Source organism: Cyanistes caeruleus, chromosome 4 (assembly GCF_971803275.1).
Source record: "Cyanistes caeruleus chromosome 4, bCyaCae1.hap1.1, whole genome shotgun sequence".
NCBI classification, from domain to species: Eukaryota; Metazoa; Chordata; class Aves; order Passeriformes; family Paridae; genus Cyanistes; species Cyanistes caeruleus.
The window spans coordinates 7,420,403-7,442,271 of NC_141704.1; the positions used below are offsets into that span (position 1 = coordinate 7,420,403).

The following is a 21,869-nucleotide window of genomic DNA, read 5'->3' on the forward strand; positions in this document are numbered from 1 at the left end:
CTATGGAAAATGCACAGCAGCAACTCTTTGGTCTCCAGTTATTTCTTAAGTCACCACAAGTGGCACCATGCACTTTAGGTAACAGACACTATCCACAGACCCTATAAGAGCAGCTAAGGGACCTCAAGGTACTGCTTTTCACATAGCTATGACATGACACAACCCATCTGCCTATGGCCACAGGAGCAAAGCCCCCAGTGGACCAGTGCTTGCAAAGCCACATGGCAAAACCTATCAGCTCAATGCAATCCAAAAAAGCAGACAAAAGGAGGATCATCTTTTCTTCTGGACATGCTACAAAAGCAGATCACATGCCCTCACCATTTTTTTTCTGGAGCTGGGCTGAAATATCAAAGGATAATTCAAAACACATTTGCCTACACTTGAGGTAGGAGAGCATAGGGCAGTATCTCCAACAGGTCATAGAAATTCACCCCTTATTAACTCTCTGTTCTTTTTTACCTCCCCCGCATCTGAGAGCTCCTGGAGCGAGTCCAGCGTCATTGCATCAGCAGTACTGCCAGGACCCATTCCACATGCTGAGCAGCTTCTGAAGGAAAAAAGCATTTCCTGACATCTGTTCTGAATTCACTGCTCTCCTCCTCTCCCACTTCTTTTTGCCCCATGCTCCTCTCCAGCTCCCCCTCCACTGCCCAACTGACCAGGGCTCACCAGTGCAAGCTGAGGATCTTTGTGGAGAACTGATGGCACACGCCTCTTCCAGCTCTGAATTTTGCTCTTTGGTGAGCTGCCTGACCCTAACCCAGCAAGTCATTTATGTCTGCACCTTCTTCCTCATGCCTAAGTCCCTCCTACTAGAACCACACATTGGAGCATTGGCAAAATTAAAAGAAGCATTGCAGGACTTGAACCCAGGACCAGGCTCGTTATTCTCTTCTCACTCCCATTTCAAATGGAGCTATTGCAATGCTGATAATCCTAAGGATTGATAGGGAATGATTTCCACATTTACTTGACTTCCATCAGAGCTCTTCCTCACCTTGGATTACCTGAACAGCTGCACAGTTCTGTGAAAAACTTTTTGCATCAAATATATTCAAAGGATAATAGTGCTTAGAGAGACAGCAAACTCCTCCTGTCAGCTTTTGCACATACAAACAGGGATGCAGGGTTTTAAGGAACCAAGAGTCATCATGATCTTCATACTTCCCCCATTCACTGCAGAATTTTAAACAATCTGGATATCTCAGTGCAGCCCCCAAGGTGTTGTTTTTGGCAGATATGACAGACACCACCACATACACCAAGCATGTAGTAGATTTTATTAAGCATAACTTTGGTTCTAAGTATTCCACCCTCATTCTCGTAATACCTTTAGTTAAAAACAATTATACAAGAGCAAATACAAAAAATATTAAATTATGAAAACAAATCCATTAAGGCTCCCTTTTTATATTTATATATATTTATATATGTACACTCAAACAAGTGCAGATATTAACAGAATGTTAAAGCCACAAAAATGCTAAAAAATTTACTACTATACTATCAAAAGCAAGAGTTTTTAAAAAAGTACAAAGTGGTAAGTAAGCAATATTCAGATCACTGAAGTATTTGCTGGATTGCTTCAAAACCCATGTAGTTAAAGAGCAGAACAGGAATTACTTACGCTCACTGCCAAGCAGTTCCTTACTTGAGTAGCTGCACAGGACACTTGTGGTATGACTAACTGGCCACCCACTGAAGGGCTGCCCAATCCTGACTTCAAATACAAGCTTTTGCCTGTCAAAATTGATATGAAAGTGGTTTGGGTTCCTAGACTAAAGGATTAGCAGGACTCAAAGATGTTCTAACACACACACTGATGTTCTGTTCACACAGAGTTAATTCCAATGAAAAACAAAAAACAACTTCATGCTGTATGTACAAGGGAGATTTCTGGCCTCCAGTGTTTCAGAAAGAGAAACTCTACCCTGAATCACAAGCTAACCTGGGGAGAAAGCAGACTGCCTTTAGCCTTGAGGGCCCAATCCAACACACCCACTGAAGCCAAAAAGGGGGTCTTTGTCCCCCGTAACTCCCAGTGCCACTGATTTCATTTCACTGTGCATGAGTGGTTGCATTGCCATGATCAAACAAGGAGAAATAGCTAATACAAAATGGTCTGCTCAAGCCAAAGGAAGGTTTCCTCACTCACTTCTAGACTTTTCCATACTGAGCAGAAGGTTAATGTGGAGCTGAAACCAAGAGGCAGGATGTTTGGTAGGCTGGGAACAGCTAAGATGAAGTATGAGTGGGGCGCGGAAGGCTCACACATAGTGCTGTCTCAACAACATGAAACAAAATCAGTGCAAGTGTTGGAATGATGTGTTGCCAGAGAAGATCCTCTCCTGCCAGAAGGGAAGGAGAGAGGGAAGAACCTGCAGCATTCAGGGTGTTCTGTTGTTGAGATAATACATGGCAGAGTCTTATATTTGGCCTTTGTCTTTTGTATGTCCATAATCTGAACAGTCTGTTAGACCATCTTCACATTTAATCTTCTAGACGTGAGTCATGCTGCAAGTCTAAATCAATGGCAATACGCTTATCACAATTCAATTTACCCTCAATCTGATTATGTCCTCACAAAAAATGCCTGTATCTTAACAAATTAAAGTCTGTATCTAGGAAACATTTCTAATTGTGTTTTGTCCCAAGTGCTAATCTGAAATTGTATTTAAAATGTCCAATACTTACAGGAAAGGAAAAAGGAACTACAAAAACCAAACCAACAACCCTCCACCACACCTTTACAATACAAACATGCCACTGCTGATATTAACAAAAAGTTCTCAACAGTTATGTCCAATGTAATTACAAAGTACAAATTACTGTGTTTAGCATCCTAAGGCAAAGGCTAGGGATTAGATCCTCAGCAGGAATGTATGAACAGTTTCAGTGAGAGCTAGGACTCTTCCAACAAAGGAAGATGAGGATTTCTGCCCAGATTGTGAAGATATATCTGCACCCAATCACACCAGGTAAGAATCCAATTCTATAATCCTACATGAGCAATCTGTTCCCCATTCCTCATCTCAGGCTCTCCTGGATAACTAGTAGTCATAAGCATTAAGGATCAGATTCTGTCATCCCTGTGCAAGCTGAGCAATATTTTATGTAATGGCAAGTCACAGGGGCAACTTGTAGAAAGGCAGAAGACGACAGAATTGGAGCCAAACTCTCAGCGGTAACACACTTCCCTTCTTTCTTGAGGCTGAATGAAGGATGGGATAAAATTAATTTCATTTTATGCCTCACTTTAGGGGAAAAAAATCCATTTCAGTAGATTCCAGTAATTGGTTTGGTCTGGTTTAAACACTTCTCTGCTGCAGAAACTGCAACAAGCGTCTGCAAGCAAAGAGTAGGAACTGATGGTAGATCAGTTCCAGCAAATGAGTTCAAACCCTACCGGGTGATGTGTCAACACTGTACTCTGTTCAGCATGTCCCTGGAGGAGAAAGGCCACCAAAGTAAGCAGGATTTCAAAATATGAAAAGTAGAAGACAGATCATTTTGCTTTGCGAGGTAATTTCACAGGTAGCACTTCACAGGCCTGTACACAACAGTGAAAGTTTACAGAGATAAATCAGGCTCTGGAGTATCCCTGTGAAAGGACCATCAGATTTTCACTCTTTCATAGCCCAAATTCTACATGCCAAACAGCAAGAAATGGGCTTTAAGGCTGCTTAACTTTTCACTGCTAGTGAATTTTAAGCATTCTCATCTTGTCCACACCTACCTATCCTAGTGGGGATGGGCAGCAGTAATCAGCACACCTCATATCCTCCTTGATTTAATAAAAATTACAACTAAACACAAATTATTGTGGGATATACACAAACTGCAGGTCTAGATGGAGGAAATCTACCTGTGCAGCAAAGCTTGATATCACAGGAGGATTTCTGTTCAGTTTTAAAGCAAAATAGAATCTGTGTATCTCCACTAAACAAGGATCACAAGAGTTAAAGCAGTGCAACACTGAAGGAATAACCCTGGTTAAAATCTCTGAGAAAGCATGTCAGCCTGGTCCATGACACTGAACTGACAAAGACACTCCTCATCCATTGATCTCAGGACTGTATTTGGCAAGTCGATCTGTTTACGATACTGTCTTTTTAATCCACATGTCCCAGGAATTAAAAATCTCATCTTCAGTAAGTGTCGGCTGAATGCTGTTATTTTTCCTCTTGAGGGGCAAATAAATGTGAGACAACTTGCAAAAGCCTCTCTCTGCAGGAAAGCTGAAGCCTAAGCAGGCGCTGGCTCTAGGAATCTGGTGCTTCTGTTGCTTCCTGGACCGTCCTCCTCAAGTTGCCCTTGACTTTGACAAATTCAGGCGCATTTTCCTGCTCTTCCTGTATCTTCTGCTTCTCCAGTTCCAGCTTAAAAGGGAATCACATGTTAAAAGAGAAAAAAAAAATACAGAAAACACATCATTGAAATACAAGACAAAAAACTAAAGGTTTCAATACTGGCCATGCCAAACTCTTTAAATTGCTTCCTTTCTTTGTCTCATGGAAAAGATAAAATTGCCTTTCTTTGGGAGTATCTGTTCCCATAAACCAATAAATCTTTTCAAATCCTTGGCTCTAGCTTGTTCCAGATGTCAACCTTTGCCAGACAGACAAAAACTCTGCAAGCCCAGTACAAGAACAAGATGAAGCATTTTTTAAGAAATTCTTGGACAGCTTCATTAAAGAAACAACAGTAATTCCCTTCTCTGGCTTTACAACAGAACAAGGAAGAATGTGCCTCGTGGGAGAACATATGAACAGCTACTACTGAGGAAACTTGCAGAACAGATTTCTGAATGTTTAGGTATGAAGTTCTGTACCTAACTGGAGCCTCTTAAAAGTATCTGGTTTGTCTATCACAAAAATCAATAAAAAAACCAAAAATCTTTGTTGGCCCTTCGCCATTTATTTTTGAGAGCCCATTCACTGAGTTTTTAACCAAGCTGGAGCTCCTGCCCATGCAGACTTGAAATTTCCATGTGAGGAATGGAAATGCTCTATGTGGCAAGCCTGTGCAGTGCCCATCCAGCACAGGCTCACACATGGCACAGAGTGTGGATTGCTTAGCAATCCCTAGGGAAGGCAGATGAGTTGGCAGAATGGGAGGAAAAACCCTTTAGAAAACTAAAAAACTTGTTTTAAAGGAGCTTTCTTTTTAAATAGACCAAGGTCTTCCTGATTAATGGGGACCACATACACCTCACATAAATAATCTCTCCTTTGTCCCTGGTTCACTGACAAGGGACATGCCTTGTTTCTATAAATGACAACAATGTCCCTCCATGAGTCATGTTGTCAATTTATGCCATTCCTATGATGTTTACAACTTCACAGCACTGTTTGAAATGGGCAGGCTTTTCCTCTTTTTAACAGAATTTTCTAATCTACATAATCTATGTTGGATGGCTCAGTTTCAAATCAAATCTTCTGACAAGCTGAACCATTCAAAGATGGGCCCTTAAGAGAGATAACAAAAATGACAGGATGATACACTTAAAATACAATAGCTTTCTCCAAAAGTATCTCTAAACCTAATTAAAACAAAAAATCCTAACCTATAATAGAACACTAAACCCTATAATGATTGGATTACATGTAATTTTTAACAATAATTATTTGGCTTAATTGATTCCTTTTGAGAAACACAGGAGGTACTGTTTTAAAGCATTTATTTAGAGCATTAATTTATTTTAAAATAAATGGATTGCTTGATGCACAGTGACTTCTCTGATGAGCTGTTTCACTGTAGAAATATTTCCTCTCAGGCACAGAACATGCTTCCAGAGGCACAGAGACATCTGACTGGCCCTGTGCCTGGCAAAAAGCTTCACCACAAGGAATTCCAACTCCACGTTATCTCCATGCACAGGGTCTGAGGACATTTTCTTTCACTTGAAAACATCAATGGGCTCACACATTTTAAGACTACAAAATATCTTTTAAAAGTTATCTAGTTTCTTACATAACCCAGGAGAATCAATTGATTTTAATTCATTAAATATAATTTTGATGTACTACAGCCTAACAGCCACTTTTAGTGAATCACAGACTACAAATATTGACTAAATCATCAGAGTTTCAATGGTTCAATAGCATCAGCGCTCCACACATTTTCCTATTGGCTGGTTAAGGATTCATTTGACCAAAGGCAGACCCCATATGCCTGTACATATACTGTTCCTATACAGTGAGTGACAACAGGTAATTAAACAGTGTAATTTGACTTATCCTAAGAGATATCTGAATTTAACCAGGGGTTAATATGCCAAAACTTGGCTGGTGTTTCTTTTCTGTCTACAAAGGGAGCCTCAGGTAAGCAGCTCAGATGCAGATGTGTAATGTCTGTTATTCCTCATCTTACCTGCTCCAGTTTCTGCTGCCGTTTCAGTAGCTCTATTTCCAGGTCTGACTTCTTCTTTTGTGCTTCCTCTTCTTTTTGTTGTTTAATAACTTGATCTCGCTTCCTTTTCTCCATCACCTTCTGTAGCTCTGGTTTGTTCTGAGGTGCAAGACCCCTTCAAATTCCATGGGGAGGAGAAAATAGACCAGTATCAATTAGCAGGATTCACACAGAATTGCAGGAAGCTTTACTAAAATCAAGTAGTTGCCTATTTAGATACATTGGGATATAAATAAATAATGAAAGGGGAAAAACATGCAGACATTTGCCTAATTCCTAACCAGTACCCTAAGCTAAAATTTAAGCCATATAATCACCAAAGATATTTGCATGTGCATACTAGTGTTTCTCCTGTAAACTTCATTAACTTTCATCTTTAATCTTCTCTGTATTCTCTTGATTCCAAAAGAATGGACTGAAAAAACCATCACAGATCAAGACACTATCAGAGCTAAAAACAAATTTTGGACAAGAAGAATTTGCTTGGTGCCTGATAACTCAGGACTGCATTCAGACAGTCCTGTGCAGCCTATTCTGCCCACAGCAGTCTGCATGGACAAAACTAAAAAGTAGTCTGTCACACTGCTCCTGGAAACCATGAATTCTCTCCTTTCCTTGAAAATGTGACAGCTTTACCTATGCCTGGCTGTGAAGCTATTTCCAGTGAGAGCTCCCAGGCAATACAAAACATCACAGAGAGCCTAAGACAACAAAAATCCAGAATAAAAAAGTTGTCATCACCTTGGAGACCAGACAAAGCCTGGAGGATTCTCCCTCTGAAAAGCCTTTAGGTGCTACATGAACTGAATGTTTTAAGCCTCTTCAGCACAAATTGCTTTCCAAGCCAGCTACTCCAGAATGAGAAAGCTCACTCCTTGGGAAGATGCATGACGTTATTTATACAGGCACACACATGGATACTCACTCCTACTTATTTCCCTGACTTCAGCTATTTCTTTTATCTCTGTAACGCTGTGATGGTTTCAAAATTTGTTATAAGATTCAAAGCTCTCCCTGTTATTCAGGTATTAGCGTCACTTAAGGCAGAGCAGAGAGATCAGAAATTTGTCTTAGTTATTGTTGTCTTTCCTATGAAGATGATTATATGAAAGCAGCCAGCATTAACATCAACCATTTTTTATTTCAACTTTAAGAAATTCAATAATCTGACTAAGCTTTTAGAAAGCGTATTTTTACCTTTCCTACTTGCTGTACCTCTGTGGTTGCCTGATTATTCATTAATATGCATATCTGACAGCATGTCCAATAAAACATTAAAATGCCATTTTATGGTGGCATCTAGGAATTACTCCATATATTATGTAACACTCTATCCCTGTACATACCCTGACAGCAAAATCAAATATTTAGCAACACCAAATGCTTTTCCCTATTTCTCATAATAGATCTCATGGCCTGAGTGCAACACAAGCTACAAGACTGTGTTCATATTTTATGTTTCATGCTATTTTAATTACATTTTAGCACATAAAACTGAAGTCAGGCAGGAAAAGCTGGAGTCATTTTTTACTACTACTGGACTGGTGAGAGCAGAGTCAGTGGAAGTTCCACACTGAAATCAGCAGTCAAAACAGCCACAAACCAGAATGCAGCTGCTAAGTAACATTACTGCTGCTGCTTTTCTTACTGAGGTTGCACCATAACAAAGCAGAGGCACAGACTGGTTCAGATGTGCTGTAACAAAGGGAAGAAGCTACAAGTAAATACAGTCCCACAGCCCAATCAGGTGGGAGTGGCAGATCTGTAACAGAACTATAAAGTAAATCCTGTTCCCACTCTTATGCAAAAGAAAAGCAACAAACTGGTGGATATTGGATTAACTGGGGTGTTGTATCACCTTCTGGTGAGTGTTCTGGTTAAATTACAAATCCTAAGGCTTTTACAGAGGAAGCAAAGTGTGTTACACCACAAGTGAGAGCTGATAGGATTAAAACCTCTCGAAGGGACAGCACCAATATTCAGAAGAGCTGAGGTTGACTCCTAATAAATAAAAACAATTTAAGTGACCATTGCCTTGACGTAGCACCACTGGAATCCTTTTTATTCTTTTCCTCCCCAAAACAACGGCCCTTTCTGCAGGTAACTAACTATACCAGTTGTAGACCCAACAAACACTGCTCACAGTGGGCATGGAGAATGACTGCACCAGTACTAACAAGTATCTTCCAGCATCCATTTCTGACTGTTCAGAGCTGATGGGTCCAAAAAGTGAAGCTGCTGATGACTACACTGAGTCTTCATAACAAAATAAGCAGCATGTTAAGCAGACTTCTATAAGAGCACTGAGAGTCCTCCATACATTTGACAGTTTGCTGTAACAAAGCAGAACAGAGCCTAATATCTACGTTACTGAAAAGCCTCCTATCAGAGCTAGTACAGTGGCCCAAAGCACAGAAAACTAACCCTCCTCTAAAAGATACCTATTTTTCTGCTGGTGAAAATCCTCAGAGTATTCATTTCTGCACCAATAAATAAGAACCTGAAATTAACAGCTGCAGATAATCAAAATTACAATAAGAGAAGATATTGAGGTCTGCAAAACTTTTCTGTGTAATAGGATATTTTCATAGAAGAAAAGAACTCTGTACTATTTAAAAGTGCTTAATGCTTTCATAAACTTAAAAGAAAAAAAAATAGTCTTAATTTATTGCAGCCTTCACATCCTCTAGATTAAGATCATCAATAAACTTCAACTATTTTTCTTTCAATGACTATAAACTTCTTGGTGCCAGGAACTAACTTTGATGTTTAATCCCATTAACGAAAAATAGGACAAACACCTATTTAGGCCAGTTTCTTCCAATTCAGTTGGCATTTTGTAAAATATCTCTCCTTCTTCATCACTAAAGAAATGCTATATTGTGCATGCAATTCATTTAGAATTAAGTCTCTAAGCCCAGCATTTGTGAGGGTTTTGCTATTACACATAAAAAGATCCCTTCTCCCCTCAAAATAATACAGTGCCAAAGGATTAAAAAAAAAAAAAAAAAGAGAAACTGCCATAATGTGACTCTGCCTGCCAAACAGACAAATCTAGTTGTGCTGGAGTAGCCAAATGCATGGCTTTTTACTCTTCTTTATCAAGGTCCTGGGTCTCAAAAAGTCAGATTGGCTTCTACCACCAGCTTTCTGCTCAAATGGACTCTGAAATACTTTTATTCCACTTCCGTTTTATAGATCCCCACACCCTGCCTTTGACAAGTGCATTTTGGGTTTCTTCAAAGCACCAAATCACCAAATGATAACATAGCTGGTTTCTGTTGGCTTAAACAAAGGAGCATTAACAGGCTTAGTGCCTTTTCCTCCACCAGGTGTTCTGGTGGCTATTTTCTTAATGTGTTTTCTAAATTACTTCACTGTTGCTGAAAAGATTTATTAACAGAACTTCAGATATTTCTGGGCCAGGTGCTTGTGTCTCTGAAGTTGACAAAATGAAGACATGGTGGTTTACATCTCTAAAAGGAATATACAGAACAACAGCTGTGCATCCCATCCCAGAGAGGAGCAGGCAGCATTTGCAAAACATACAAAGAAACACTTGTGCAGCAGCAGAGCAGGCACCAGACTACCACACTGCATTGTGAGACAGATCAAATAAAGAGAGAACAGTTTCATGTGAAATAAACTACAGGATTTCTCTGATTTAAAAGTGGCCTCATAAACTCAGTGCACTGGGAATTGTGAAAGCCCACAGATTTTATCATCCCACTGTTAATAGCAAAATTTTGTCAAATACTTGATAACATTAAGAGTACAAGACAAATTACAGAGCTCAGGTAACTCATATGAAATGTAGTAGAGGAGAACTGAACTGTTTCCTATCAAAACCGACCCTCTGAGTATTTACAAAAAAAAAATGGGAAGCCTTCTAAGGCAAGCTTTTACACTGGAATTCAAACAGAAATAACTGCCATGGTTAAGCATCAGAGTCTTTAAATTTACAGGATCTAAATCAACAAAAACTGCCTGCTGGGTTTTGGGGACAATATCATTTTGATGAAACTAAAATTCAAGTTATGTGTTTGGAGTGGGAGAGTGGCACAAGTGAATTTTAGACTCTTACCTTTTCTGATTCATAAGCAGCTCTCTATGGAGATCTTGATGATTCCGGGATGACTTCACAGGATTAATTAATTTCTGAGGTCTAATTAATTCAGGATTGTCATCATCTATGTAGTCTGGTTCAGCCATAATCTTTCTTGGAATGGGAAATGGATCTTTGGGTTCAGTGTCCTTGCTCACAGTATCTGTAAAATAGGAAAAACTGTAGTGAATCTACGGTGAAAGGCCTTTTAAAAATGTCCTAAACCACAAAGGCAGCATATTACATTGGCAATAGTCATGATTTTGCTGGATTAGTTTTGTCTTTAGAAAGTAAAGGCTCTCAGAGCAAACATCAGTAGCATTTTTTTAAATAGGCAGCAATTTTGTAACAATGGCATCTCCAACAGCCTTCATCCAGTGACTTGGAGGCAAGACTTTCCCCCAAGATTTGACAAATAATTTAGTTTGTGTGAAGACCCTGATTGATTTTAATAAGCCTATTCAGTATATGTAGTACTACTACATTTTAGTATCAGTAGTATTGAGACCCTAAAGGCATTTTAAATACCGACTATATTAAATACTGTGAATGTGTATCAAAAGCAGAGTCTCATTTTGTGCTGTCAGTGTCATGTCAGCTGTGGGGAAAACACCTCTGTGGATGAGCAATCCCTGAACTGTATCGAGCAAAAGCTTCCATGTGGAAATTGCAATTGTTGTGATGGGGGACTGATTTCTGAGTGGAAAAGTAGAGGAGAAAGAAGTTAGGTGAGTTTGTTCCTTAAAGGCCATATTCCATCCAGCAGAAAGCCACAGAAACCCACTGACCTGGAGGCAATGAATTCATGATTTCATTTGGAAAAGTGGCACTTTCCTATCTTGCTTTTCTACACATCAAATTGCAACATTTTGAATCAGCAGCTGACAAGTAAACGATGGTTTTCAAATAATTCATATGTGACCATTCATACCCCTTTCCATTAAAAAGCACCAATCACAAGATGACCAGCATCCAAAACAAAGCACATTCAGGGAAATTCTGCCTCTCTTCACTGTTGTGAAAACCTGCACACAGAATTTGCAGTTGTCAGTTTGATGAATGTTGGCCCCTCAAACAGACCCAAAAAAATAATCTCACAGCATGTGGGTTTACAGAGATGAATCAATGGGACATGAAAGAAAAGGCGAGAGGCTTCCATCCCCCTGACTGGCAGAACAGCTGAATGCTGCACACTGTACTACGGGACAAATCAGAGAATCACTGGGATTTGCTGTGCTGTGGCCAGTAAAAGCTGAATATGTGCTTTAATTCAGATCTCACTGTTACCAGGCCTTCCCTCCCTTTTTCACCCCATGGGCTACAAAACCTGCGCTCAGCCACAATTTAATCCCTGAACTATTTTCTTTCAGAAGGAATCCCACAGTGTTGCTCAGGTCTGATCAAATCCACTTGATACAGCAGAAAGATTTTCACTTAATACTTCAGTAGATTAAAATTGAACAGCACCACCATCACCCAGCTGCAGCTGCTTACAGGTGAGGAAGCAAAACATGGAAGTTTTCAGCAGGTGCAAGAAGGATACTCTGGGTTTGAATGCATCTAGTGGACCTGGCAAAGATCTTTTAGATCTTTAGGTCTTCTTTTTTTGAACGGATGATGTGAACTGTGTTTTAATGGTGCTACATCTCACACACATTATTTCTGTGGAGCAACTTCAAGGAGGAACAGCTCACCAGTGTCAGCTGCTCTCAGGGTGGCTCCTTCATGAGTTCTTCAAAGCAAACTCATATGAAGAATTTTTTAATTCTGTGGGGGGTGTCAGGTCTCACAGGGACCTCTGAAACTACTAGAGAAATTGTCCACAGTTCAAAACTATGGAAATGTATTGCTGAACACGGCAGAAACTTCTTACTGACACAGATCATGCAATAAGAATACTACTCCTGTCACCCCTTCAGAGTCCTCCTTGCTTCAGTCAAGTAACCAGCTACCACCACATATATACAATATATATACACAAATATATAGGATCACTGGAAAACAGGTCAGAAGAAGCTTGGAAGACTTTTAATTCAAATTCCTCCTGAGAGCAGGAACAGCTATGAGATCAGAGCAGGTTGCTCAGGACATTTCCCAGTGAGACCCTGAAGATCCTCGAGGTTGCTCAGCCTCTGTGGATGGCCCCTCTTGCCCTTCCTCACAATGGTTCTTCCTTACACCTGTATGAACCTCTTGTTTCAACTCCAGCCTGCTGCCTTATTGCTCCAGCCATGCTCTCTGGTGAAAGGTCTGGGTCAATCTCCTTGGCAAGCACCTCCCACAGGGGCTGCTGCCAAACCTCTGCTCTGGGCTGAGCCAGCCCAGGTCCCCCAGCCTCCACCACAGCCCACCTTGGGGGCCCTTGGTTAAACCCACATCTCAGATCCCTCACTGTTCCATAGTATGCCCTATAAAAATCAAGAGCAATCTCCCCAAACCCCTCAGCACCATGCTGTTAATGAAACATTTGTAGAGGTCTATTCTCTTTAGCACAGACAGTGAACAAACCAGCTGCAGTTCTTTTCTTACAGAAGGACATAACATTTCATCCTTCTTCAGTGCTCACATCAGGCTTATTACAACTAAAATAACTCAAATATTACATATCCAACCTCCACCCAAAATAAACCTTCTCTGTAAATATTTGTTTTGCTTTACTCCTCTATCAGTTCTGTTGTATTGATGGGCCTTTGAGTCTTCTAGAAGACATTTATCATCAACAGCTCTCTTTTAAAGTAAATCCAAAAATAACCTGCTGCTTCTTCAAGATAATTCTTGTTTGCTTAGGTGCAGATGAAAAACACAGAATTACTCTACAACTGCTATAAACAATGTACAATTTTCTTGACACAAGCCCCTGAAAAACAATTTGAATCAATCATTTCTCAAAGTATGGTGCCGTATTTTCCAGCACATCAATTTGGTTTGAGCAAGCCCTTAAAGTGAAGTCTATTTATTCCTCTTTCTTCTGTCCCGTCACTATTTTTAAAACATGTATTCAGCTCAGAGGTCAGGAATTGTGGTTTCCTACTGTAACATGAACTCCACTAGCAGCAAACATGAATGAATAAAAACTCCCCTGGGAAGAGTCTTTCCATGTGTGATTAAGCTGCAAATGACTTCAACTAGGATTTCCAAACAGAGCCAGCGACACAGGGTGCCCAGCTCCCACTCAGTGAATTCTCTCACACCCTCTGTAAACCTCAGCCTGGCTGGTGACCACTGACAAAGTCCTGCACAGTCACTATGTAATATTATATATGCAAACAATACCATTAAGATAAGATGATCTCTACCCACACTCTGTCAAAGCTAACATTTACAAAAGCACAGTCAAGTGTCACATAAAAAGGAAATTGAGGCACAAAGGATTCAACACACCAAAGGCAGACAGGAACACAGCTGTTTATCCCCAGAGTTTCATTCTGAGGTTCAGGCTCACACCATTAAACCAGTCAAGCTCAATGACAGCATCCCTTAAAAGTCCTTAAATAAGTTTAATCAATGTTCAAGCAATAACAATTAAAACATTATTAATTCCATGAGTCTCTAGTGCTCATCACTACAAAAGTCACAGCCCATAAAGCTGCTTTCAGATCATCACTAGGTGCTACAGTGGGACATTAATAATCCAAATAATCACTTAGCAGGAATATGCTGCCTGAAGAGCATCCGAGAGGCTCCTTTTAACCATCTGCTGTTACGTGACCAACTGAGAATGCACAATCCATTGCTGTGTTTCCTCACTACCTTGCTCCAAATGAAGGAGATTTGGATTCAGGGGATGTTTCAGCTGAGCTTGGCTCAGGTTTAGTACACCCACTAATTAGGCAGGTGCTTTCCCAGTGTATTTGCTGAATTAGATGCTGCTGCACAAGCAGCACAAAAGCATTTATCTACCTTGCCGTGCCTGAGTAACTTGCACAGTCTTTTGTCCACATCTTCTTCAGTATATGTGGATCTTGATCCACAGAGAGAAAGAATAAACTGGGGACCCTGCATGGAAGAGGAATTTTAATTCCTCAAACAACTGCAAAGCAATTTCAACATCTCACCAGACAAAGAAAATGCCTCTGTAGAAAAATTACTTCAAGTATCCTCCTGGACAGAAATTTAATGTTTCCAGACAAAAATTTATGTTCTTGCAGTAATCAAGAAGTACCTCAGCCTTGAAGAGCCAAAACCAAGAAGTCACACACTTGCAACTCTCTCATTTAATTTCCTTGGAGCATAAGTAAATTCTGGGAAAACAAAGATCCTTCAAAAGTTGGTCCTGCTAAAGAGATATAACCAAACCAGAGCATGCCAGAAGCATGAGTCACATTTGGGGCAACATGTCCAGCAGATACCTTTTCTTCCAATGTTATTTACTTTTTATTCTACCTACAGAGGGTTTTTTCCTACAAAAAGTCCCTTAATGGTATTATCACTGGAAACACATGTACCAAGAGAACTATAGACAGATACGAGTGCTTTTAACAGGTATCTTAACAACACCAGGTTAAGGATTCAGCAGCTGCCAGTGTTTTTGCTACAACAGGGCTCCCACATGAGAAAGAAATTCACAAAAAAACCCCCAAATCCTCTCATGTTTATATGGAATTCAGGGAATTGCATTTATTTTCTATCTGACATTCTTCATACCAGAAATCACCCTCTACATATGGAATCTGAATATAAAAATTCCTCCAAGACACCATATATTTAGATTATTATATATATATATGACATTTTCACTCTTCAAATGATTCCCACAATTAATTCCAGCTGTGAAAGCAGAGGTAGAGTTGAGGCCCCTTAAAAAGCAGATAAATAAATGTCTAAAAATGCCAATGGACATGAAAATAATAGACTAGACTAGATCCAAAAGTTACATTAAGATTAAATTCCTGTGATTTCCTTTTTACCTTAATAAATTCTTGAACTAATATCTTCCACAGGAGCACTAGCTCAAACACTGAATACCTCCTGAAGATATTATTCTCAAAAAAGCTTCAACATTGTTCTGAGCTGTACTATAAACCATCAAACACTCTGTTTTAAGACTTGTATTTTTAGCTTTTTTAAACTACTGCACAGACTTGCAGTTTGCTACAAGTAACCCAAAGGCATTCTTCAGGAAAAAAAAAAAAAAATCTTGTTTTACTCTCCTCCTTCCAATTTCAAGAGGAATTGAAATAAAAATTCTTCAGCATGTCTCTGCTCAGATGTTACACGACCAAGAACCGCCTCACTTCAGCCAGCTTGGGTAGAAAGCAAAAGAGCTGCTTAAATGCAGAGTGTGCTTTGCAGGCACCACCTCAGCACTGTTTGCACATGAAAGCTCACACCGCTATCGTCTTTATCTGTATGCTCTCAGTGCAGTAAGAGGCACTCGGCTAGAGAGATTTACTTGATTAATCCTTGATTATAGATATCATTAATAACTTCCCACAGTTCACCCTTTAATTCAAAGTAAGAGTTCCTGAAAACAGAATGCAAAATACTCTTCCCAGCCAAGATGCTCGAGCCAGACATCAACAAAGGAATTTGACTCTTACACTGTCTTTTGTGGCTGAAACGGAGGATGGAGCTTAGGCCACGGCAAAACACAGCTAGACTGCCTGTGGAGAGAGAGGTGAAGACCAGAGACATCCTGGTGGGCTGCAGCTCCTCCCAGCCTCTTGTTCTTTGTTCAAAAAGGCTGCCCCTTCCCAGTGACAATAGCTTTGCCTCCAGATCTGAAGAGCAGTATGTTCACCTGCCTCAAAATCCATCATATTCAGGGCAGCATGTACCTGGTATTGCCCACTGAGTACTATCTTGCTGCCAGGCTACTTACTACATTACTGCTCCTCAAAATTAACATCATGGACCTTTTAAATCCTTTAGCAGGCATCTGGCTTTTGTTTACTGCTCCACACATAAAAGAGAAGAGCATCTTGGAAACTACCATGCACTTCTTCAAGGTCAGTCTCACTGCTTCTTGTAATGAACTTCAGAATCTCACATCTCATCCCAAGGCTGACAAAGTTCTGTCCATCCCATGCCAGGACAGTTTAACTCACAGCACCCCTCTGACATCAGGTATCATGGCTTCATTAATTCCATGGCTGCCAAAGACTGACAGACCACACAGAATTCTCTCAGAAACAAGGGTTCACCTGATTAGGGCAGCCCAAAGCAATCTCAGTGATGTCAAGGATATGGAAAGAAGCAGAGCTTGCTAGCTCCTGAAGCTGTTCCTGTTGTCACTTTAGGTGATATTAAAATGACCTCATCCACTCAAAATCTGAAGGAAATCCAGTTAACACTCATTTTCTTTCCTTTAGTACTGCTGAGAGTAACATCAACAAAGCACAGATGAAACATCCACTAAATGAGAAACCAGAAGAAAGAAGGTAATTTTAAAGATGTTTGCATTGGCACTGACACCTAAAGGAAGGCAGAGTGCAAGATCTGGGGCAGGGCTCCACACTGATACAATTCTACCCAATGCAAAGAGCTGCTCATGGCTCCCATTCAATTTAAACATCACCAGGCAGTCTCTGTTCCAGAGCTTTGAAGTTCAGTCAAGTCCTGGGTGCAGAGGGAACAACCTTGCCCCCCAGAGTGGCCAAGGCCTGGAGAGCAATGCTGGTGAGGACAGAACAGCTCCTTCCTCTTGGTCTGTAGTTTACTTGGAAAAGATACGCAAGAAGACACAAACAGTCTTAAGAACAGCCTCATACCTTCCACTAAAAAACCCAGGATCCCAAATGAGAAGAATTTGTATCAATCCTAAAGAATTTTTCCTCAGGCTGCAAAGAAGCTGGCTTTCACCACTGGCTTTCAAACTAGCTGAAAGGATCAGCTCTCAAGAGCTGCATTTCTTTTTCTTGTTCAGTTAAAATAGTGAAGAGGTGTCAAGGCAGCTGTGTAAGAGAAGCAGAAGACAGAAATAAAGTGCCTCTCCCCTCCTGCTGCAAGAAGAGATCTGCACACAAGGTGCTTTAGGAATACTGGGAGAGGAAAAGATGGAGACCTTCCAAAAGGTCCCCTTTTTGTCAGACACAGGCAAAACTCAGATGCTGACTTGCACTGCAACAAACTACTTAGCATCTTATTTTTAATATAGGCAGTAGAAAAGACAGAAAGACAAAGGATGAAGAGCAGCACACTGAACAGCACTCACCTTTCCTAAATCCTGGTTTGTGATCCACCCACTGTAACACCACAGTTCCAGTCTGGGACTAACAGCAGATAACACACACTTACATCATTTGCATCTTACATCATTTGTCCTTCCTAAATTTCTAAATATTTCCTAAGGACTTTATATTCCCCATACTCATTTTGCTCAGGATCCCGTGATTACCTAAGTCCCAAGACAGGGCTGGGGGTGTGGAAAGACATTCTGATGGCAAGGAGAAGACTTGGTGTTTTGGACACCTCTCATCCAAAAGGCCCTAAGTGACTACAGTGCTTTTGCCCTGCAGAATAACAGCATTTCATGCACACCCTGCAGTCCTCTCATCTATGTCAGTCCTTTGAAAGGAATTAATCATGACTGGCAAAGGCACACAACTGAATACACACAAAACTTTCACCAAAACACTACACAGGTAATTATAACAGCACTGTAACATGATTTTCAGGAGATGATAATTGAAATTATGCCTCTTAGGAAAGGCACTCAGCAGCACAGTTTGCAACTAGATTAATCCCCAAAGGTAACAAGCAATTTATTTAAACACGGGTCAACAGTGATTCATATGCAATTCTGGAACGATGCATTTTTAAAAGAGATTTTAAGAGCAGAAAAGCAAATAAGATCAGTTTATACTCCCGACAGCTACAGTGCACACCATCAGTGTTGTAAACCCATCAGTGTGGGCCACTAAATTAAAAATCAGGGCAAGTTTGTTTGAATCAAATTTTGCTATATTGAAACATGGGATACTGCATAAAAACTGAGCCTTGATTTAAAATCAGAAGTCCAAAGAGTGAGGGCAGAGTTTCTTCAGGGCTTCACTGAAGCAAATGTTAAGAACTATCAAACAGTGGCACCCAGTGGTAAAGGACTTCCTGCAAATAGGAACACGATAGAAAAACTTGGGAGGGAGAAGGGGGAAGACTGACCCAAATCCATGTTCATACACAAAAATGATGAACTGAAAGAGCAAATGTACTAAATCCCCCACAATTTTAGCAGTCTTACTTTTAAGTCATTCTATTTCTGCAAACATCAGCATTAGAGATTAGTGATTCTTCAAATACAAAAGGTTTAACATTAACAGGTATGCCTGAGGGAGAGGGGGAAATCCAGAACAGCCAGCAAACCCTTACCAACTGGGAGACTGCAAACATTTCAAACATCTGACTTGATATACTGAAAGAAGGCTGGTGAACCTTGAATGCTCTTAAAACCTAGTTCATAGGACTTCAGCAAGACTCCTCCAGGGAAGAGAGAAACATGTTGATAGTGGTTGTTTTTCCACTTGTTCTGTATTTTCTTCACCTCATCTAGAGAGAAAGGGTAGACTAATGTGGGGTCAAACAGTGTCCAGGACCAAAGGGTGTACACCATACTCCTGGAACAAGAATCCTTCTCTGGGTCCTGTGATGATAGTGAGGATGATGATGATGATGGAGTGGCCTAGCAAATATCCAGCCAGGCAAAAATTTATACCAGATACAAGCCAAAAAAGTTAAAATTAACTTTGATATATGTGAAAAAATTTGGAGCAAGAGAAGAGGCAGGTTACTTAACAACTCTGTAAACATGACAAACAGCAAACAAAATGCACAGTGAACAAAATTTTCTTTGTTAAAATTAGGAAGTTAAAAAGCAAATGGAAGAGGAGCATCTGTAAATGGGAGAATGTGCCCTATACTGAGGCTGTTCTAACAGCTCTGCACATTTGATTTTTAAGAAGTGAAGATTAATAACAGCCTAATAATTGTGTAAGCAGCAAGTCTGACAATGCTTTGAGAAATTTTGATGACTGGGTACTGAGGCTAGAAAACAAATTCCTTAAATAAGGAGCACACTTTTGAAGTGAGGGGAATAAAACCAAAGATTTAGTAAAAGATTTGTGATCAGCTGCACGGAGAGACCAAATTACAGGATCATAATTATCCCTTCTAGTTCTACAAATTTAAAATCTATGAGTGCAATTAATAAGTGTTTGCATAGGGGTCAGAAGATTAAAATCTCTGCATTAATCAGGTAGTTATGCATTCAGTAGCTACAGCATCAAAAATGAGACTAAGTAAGCAAAGTATTTCTCATGTTGCCTCAGTTACCCCAGTGCTATAAATCTCCAAGTCCTGCCAAAGGAGCACAGTGGGGGTGCTGAACCAGATTTTGCTCCATGCCACGTGCTGTTCCTTAGGGCACAGCAGCATCCTGCCTGGAGTTAGGGCACAGCACGATCTGCTGAGCTGTCACAGCTCCCCACCCCTCTGGGGCTTTCTGAATGACAACTTAAAAGGAATTCTAACGACCCATAAAAGAAGGCCATTTGCAACAAGTTTAAATACACTGACATAATGAAAACCACACAGTCCACTGCAGCTTGGCAGCTTCCTAAACAGACTCATAGGTAGTTATGTGAAAGTTAAGTACTTCTTCAGACCGGGCAGATATGTATCAATTACCTGCCAACTCAACAACTCAAGTTCTTTTCATTTTCTAGGAAGAAAATTTTTCCTAGGAGGGGAAAAAAAAAAAAAAAAATCAGCACTAGCAAAGGTTTTTTTCCTTCTCTGGTGACAAATAGCTCAGAGCAAGAACCCAGCCTCTGTTTTGATTTTTTAACACAGGGAGATTTCCTAGAAACAGACAAAAGGAAACAAAAAGAAGTAATTTCCTTAAACCTATTGCTACTCCAAACCAACACACTCCCAGCTTAATCACAGGAAAGAAATAAAACCTTCACCTCAAGGAGTTAGTCTCGATTCAGGCAACTACATCCACATTCCAGCCTGCACTGTGTCCACAAAGAGACACCCTTCCTTGCCCAGACCTGTTTTATCCACTCTCAGCTGGCACAGATAAATTTTAGTATGAGGCTCTGCACTGCAACTCCATGGAAAAAGAAACCACTACAAAGGAAGGAAAACAAGACCTGAATGAAAAAGAAAAAATAAGGACACCAGTAAAACTGATGACCAATCTTCCAAAAATGAGCTAGAGTAAGAAATTTTTAAAAAAGGTTGTCCCACACCCTACTCATGACCTTAACCAAAAGCACGATGCTAATGGTTTAAAAGGATTGAGTGGGTGTAAGAATGTATGGCAGCCAGCACAAGCCTCCTGGAAGCTACAAGTGGGCTCAGAACAGCCAAGCCTGATACATATGACTATTGAAACGCAACAGTGATCAACAGGCGTCCTGCAAAGGACAACATACCATAGGGCATGTAGAGGAACATCATCTGCTCACTGTTTGATGGGAAGAATGAGAAGTCTGAAAACCAGGAATTTACAGAAAATAAAACTGGAGAAAAATGCTGACATTCAGACGCATCTGTCAAAGCTGATGACTTTTCACTGGTGCTCTTGATGAGCAGCTACAATCAGCAGCTTCTCCTGCAGGCTCATAAATCAGGAAGCTGTGGCAGCAGGGCAGGGCTGAGTATCAGCCAGAAAGAAGGCTGCACATGAAAGGGCAGAAGAGCAGCCTCGCTGCTCAGACGGAAGGGCGTTGTTCACTAAAGAAACAAGCCTCCATCTGAACAGGGTTGATGTGTTACTCACACAACTGAGTTGCCTTTGGCTTCTCAGCCTCCCTGGAATGAAGAGCCCATAACGTCAATATCTAAAACAAAAGCAGTCACAAGCTTAGCGCAAACACAAGGGAGATTTTAGCATATACTCTGGCAGAAAAATTTGTCGTGTATGGTGACATGGGAATGTTTCTAGGATGTTTTCTGTCAACTTTTTCTCTTTTTTGTCTATTTAGAAAGACTTGGAAAGGTTCAGAAAGGGAGAAAAAGACCACCACTCCCTAATCCCTCCAGAAAGGAAGTGTTTAACAAATTCCAAGTAGTTAGCAAAGAAGAGTAAGAAACTAGAAGGATGACCCCAATGTCTCCACAAGGGGATTGTTTATTGAGTTTATGAACTGGTGGCAGGAAATGAATTTCCTACAATTGTTACCTTTCTGCTTGCAAGACCACCTGGAGGAAAGTCTCAGGCTGCCCTTCCTCAGCAGCACTTTTGAAGAGGGTGAGCTGGAGTTTGTAGGACCCCCACTCTGCTCCTCACTTCTCCAGGGCTTTAGAGAGGGCGGCTCACTTGCTTTAACTCCTACAGAAGTGGAACTGAACTGGGCCTAAACCTGAAATGCAAGAACTCTGAAGTTTGTACTTTGAACAAGAAAAA

At 40.5% G+C, this 21,869-nt stretch overlaps 1 protein-coding gene across 10 annotated transcripts in view; it reads right to left on the reverse strand.

The window, feature by feature from the left end:
• Positions 1 to 1,260: 1,260 nt before the first annotated feature.
• The window catches only part of FAM107B (family with sequence similarity 107 member B), a 59,229-nt gene continuing 38,620 nt past the window's right edge, over positions 1,261 to 21,869 (reverse strand). For 6 of the 10 annotated variants that reach the window (XM_086886561.1, XM_086886564.1, XM_086886565.1 and 3 more), the window contains 3 exons: positions 10,499 to 10,682; positions 6,376 to 6,529; positions 1,261 to 4,382 (listed from right to left, as the gene is read on the reverse strand). In XM_086886561.1, coding sequence (XP_086742687.1) covers positions 4,266 to 4,382; positions 6,376 to 6,529; positions 10,499 to 10,626 — 399 coding nt within the window. In that variant the 5' untranslated portion in view covers positions 10,627 to 10,682 and the 3' untranslated portion in view covers positions 1,261 to 4,265. Of the gene's footprint in view, positions 4,383 to 6,375; positions 6,530 to 10,498; positions 10,683 to 21,644; positions 21,826 to 21,869 lie in introns of all 10 variants that reach the window. The other 4 variants (XM_086886569.1, XM_086886570.1, XM_023918718.2 and 1 more) reach the window with 1 other exon arrangement.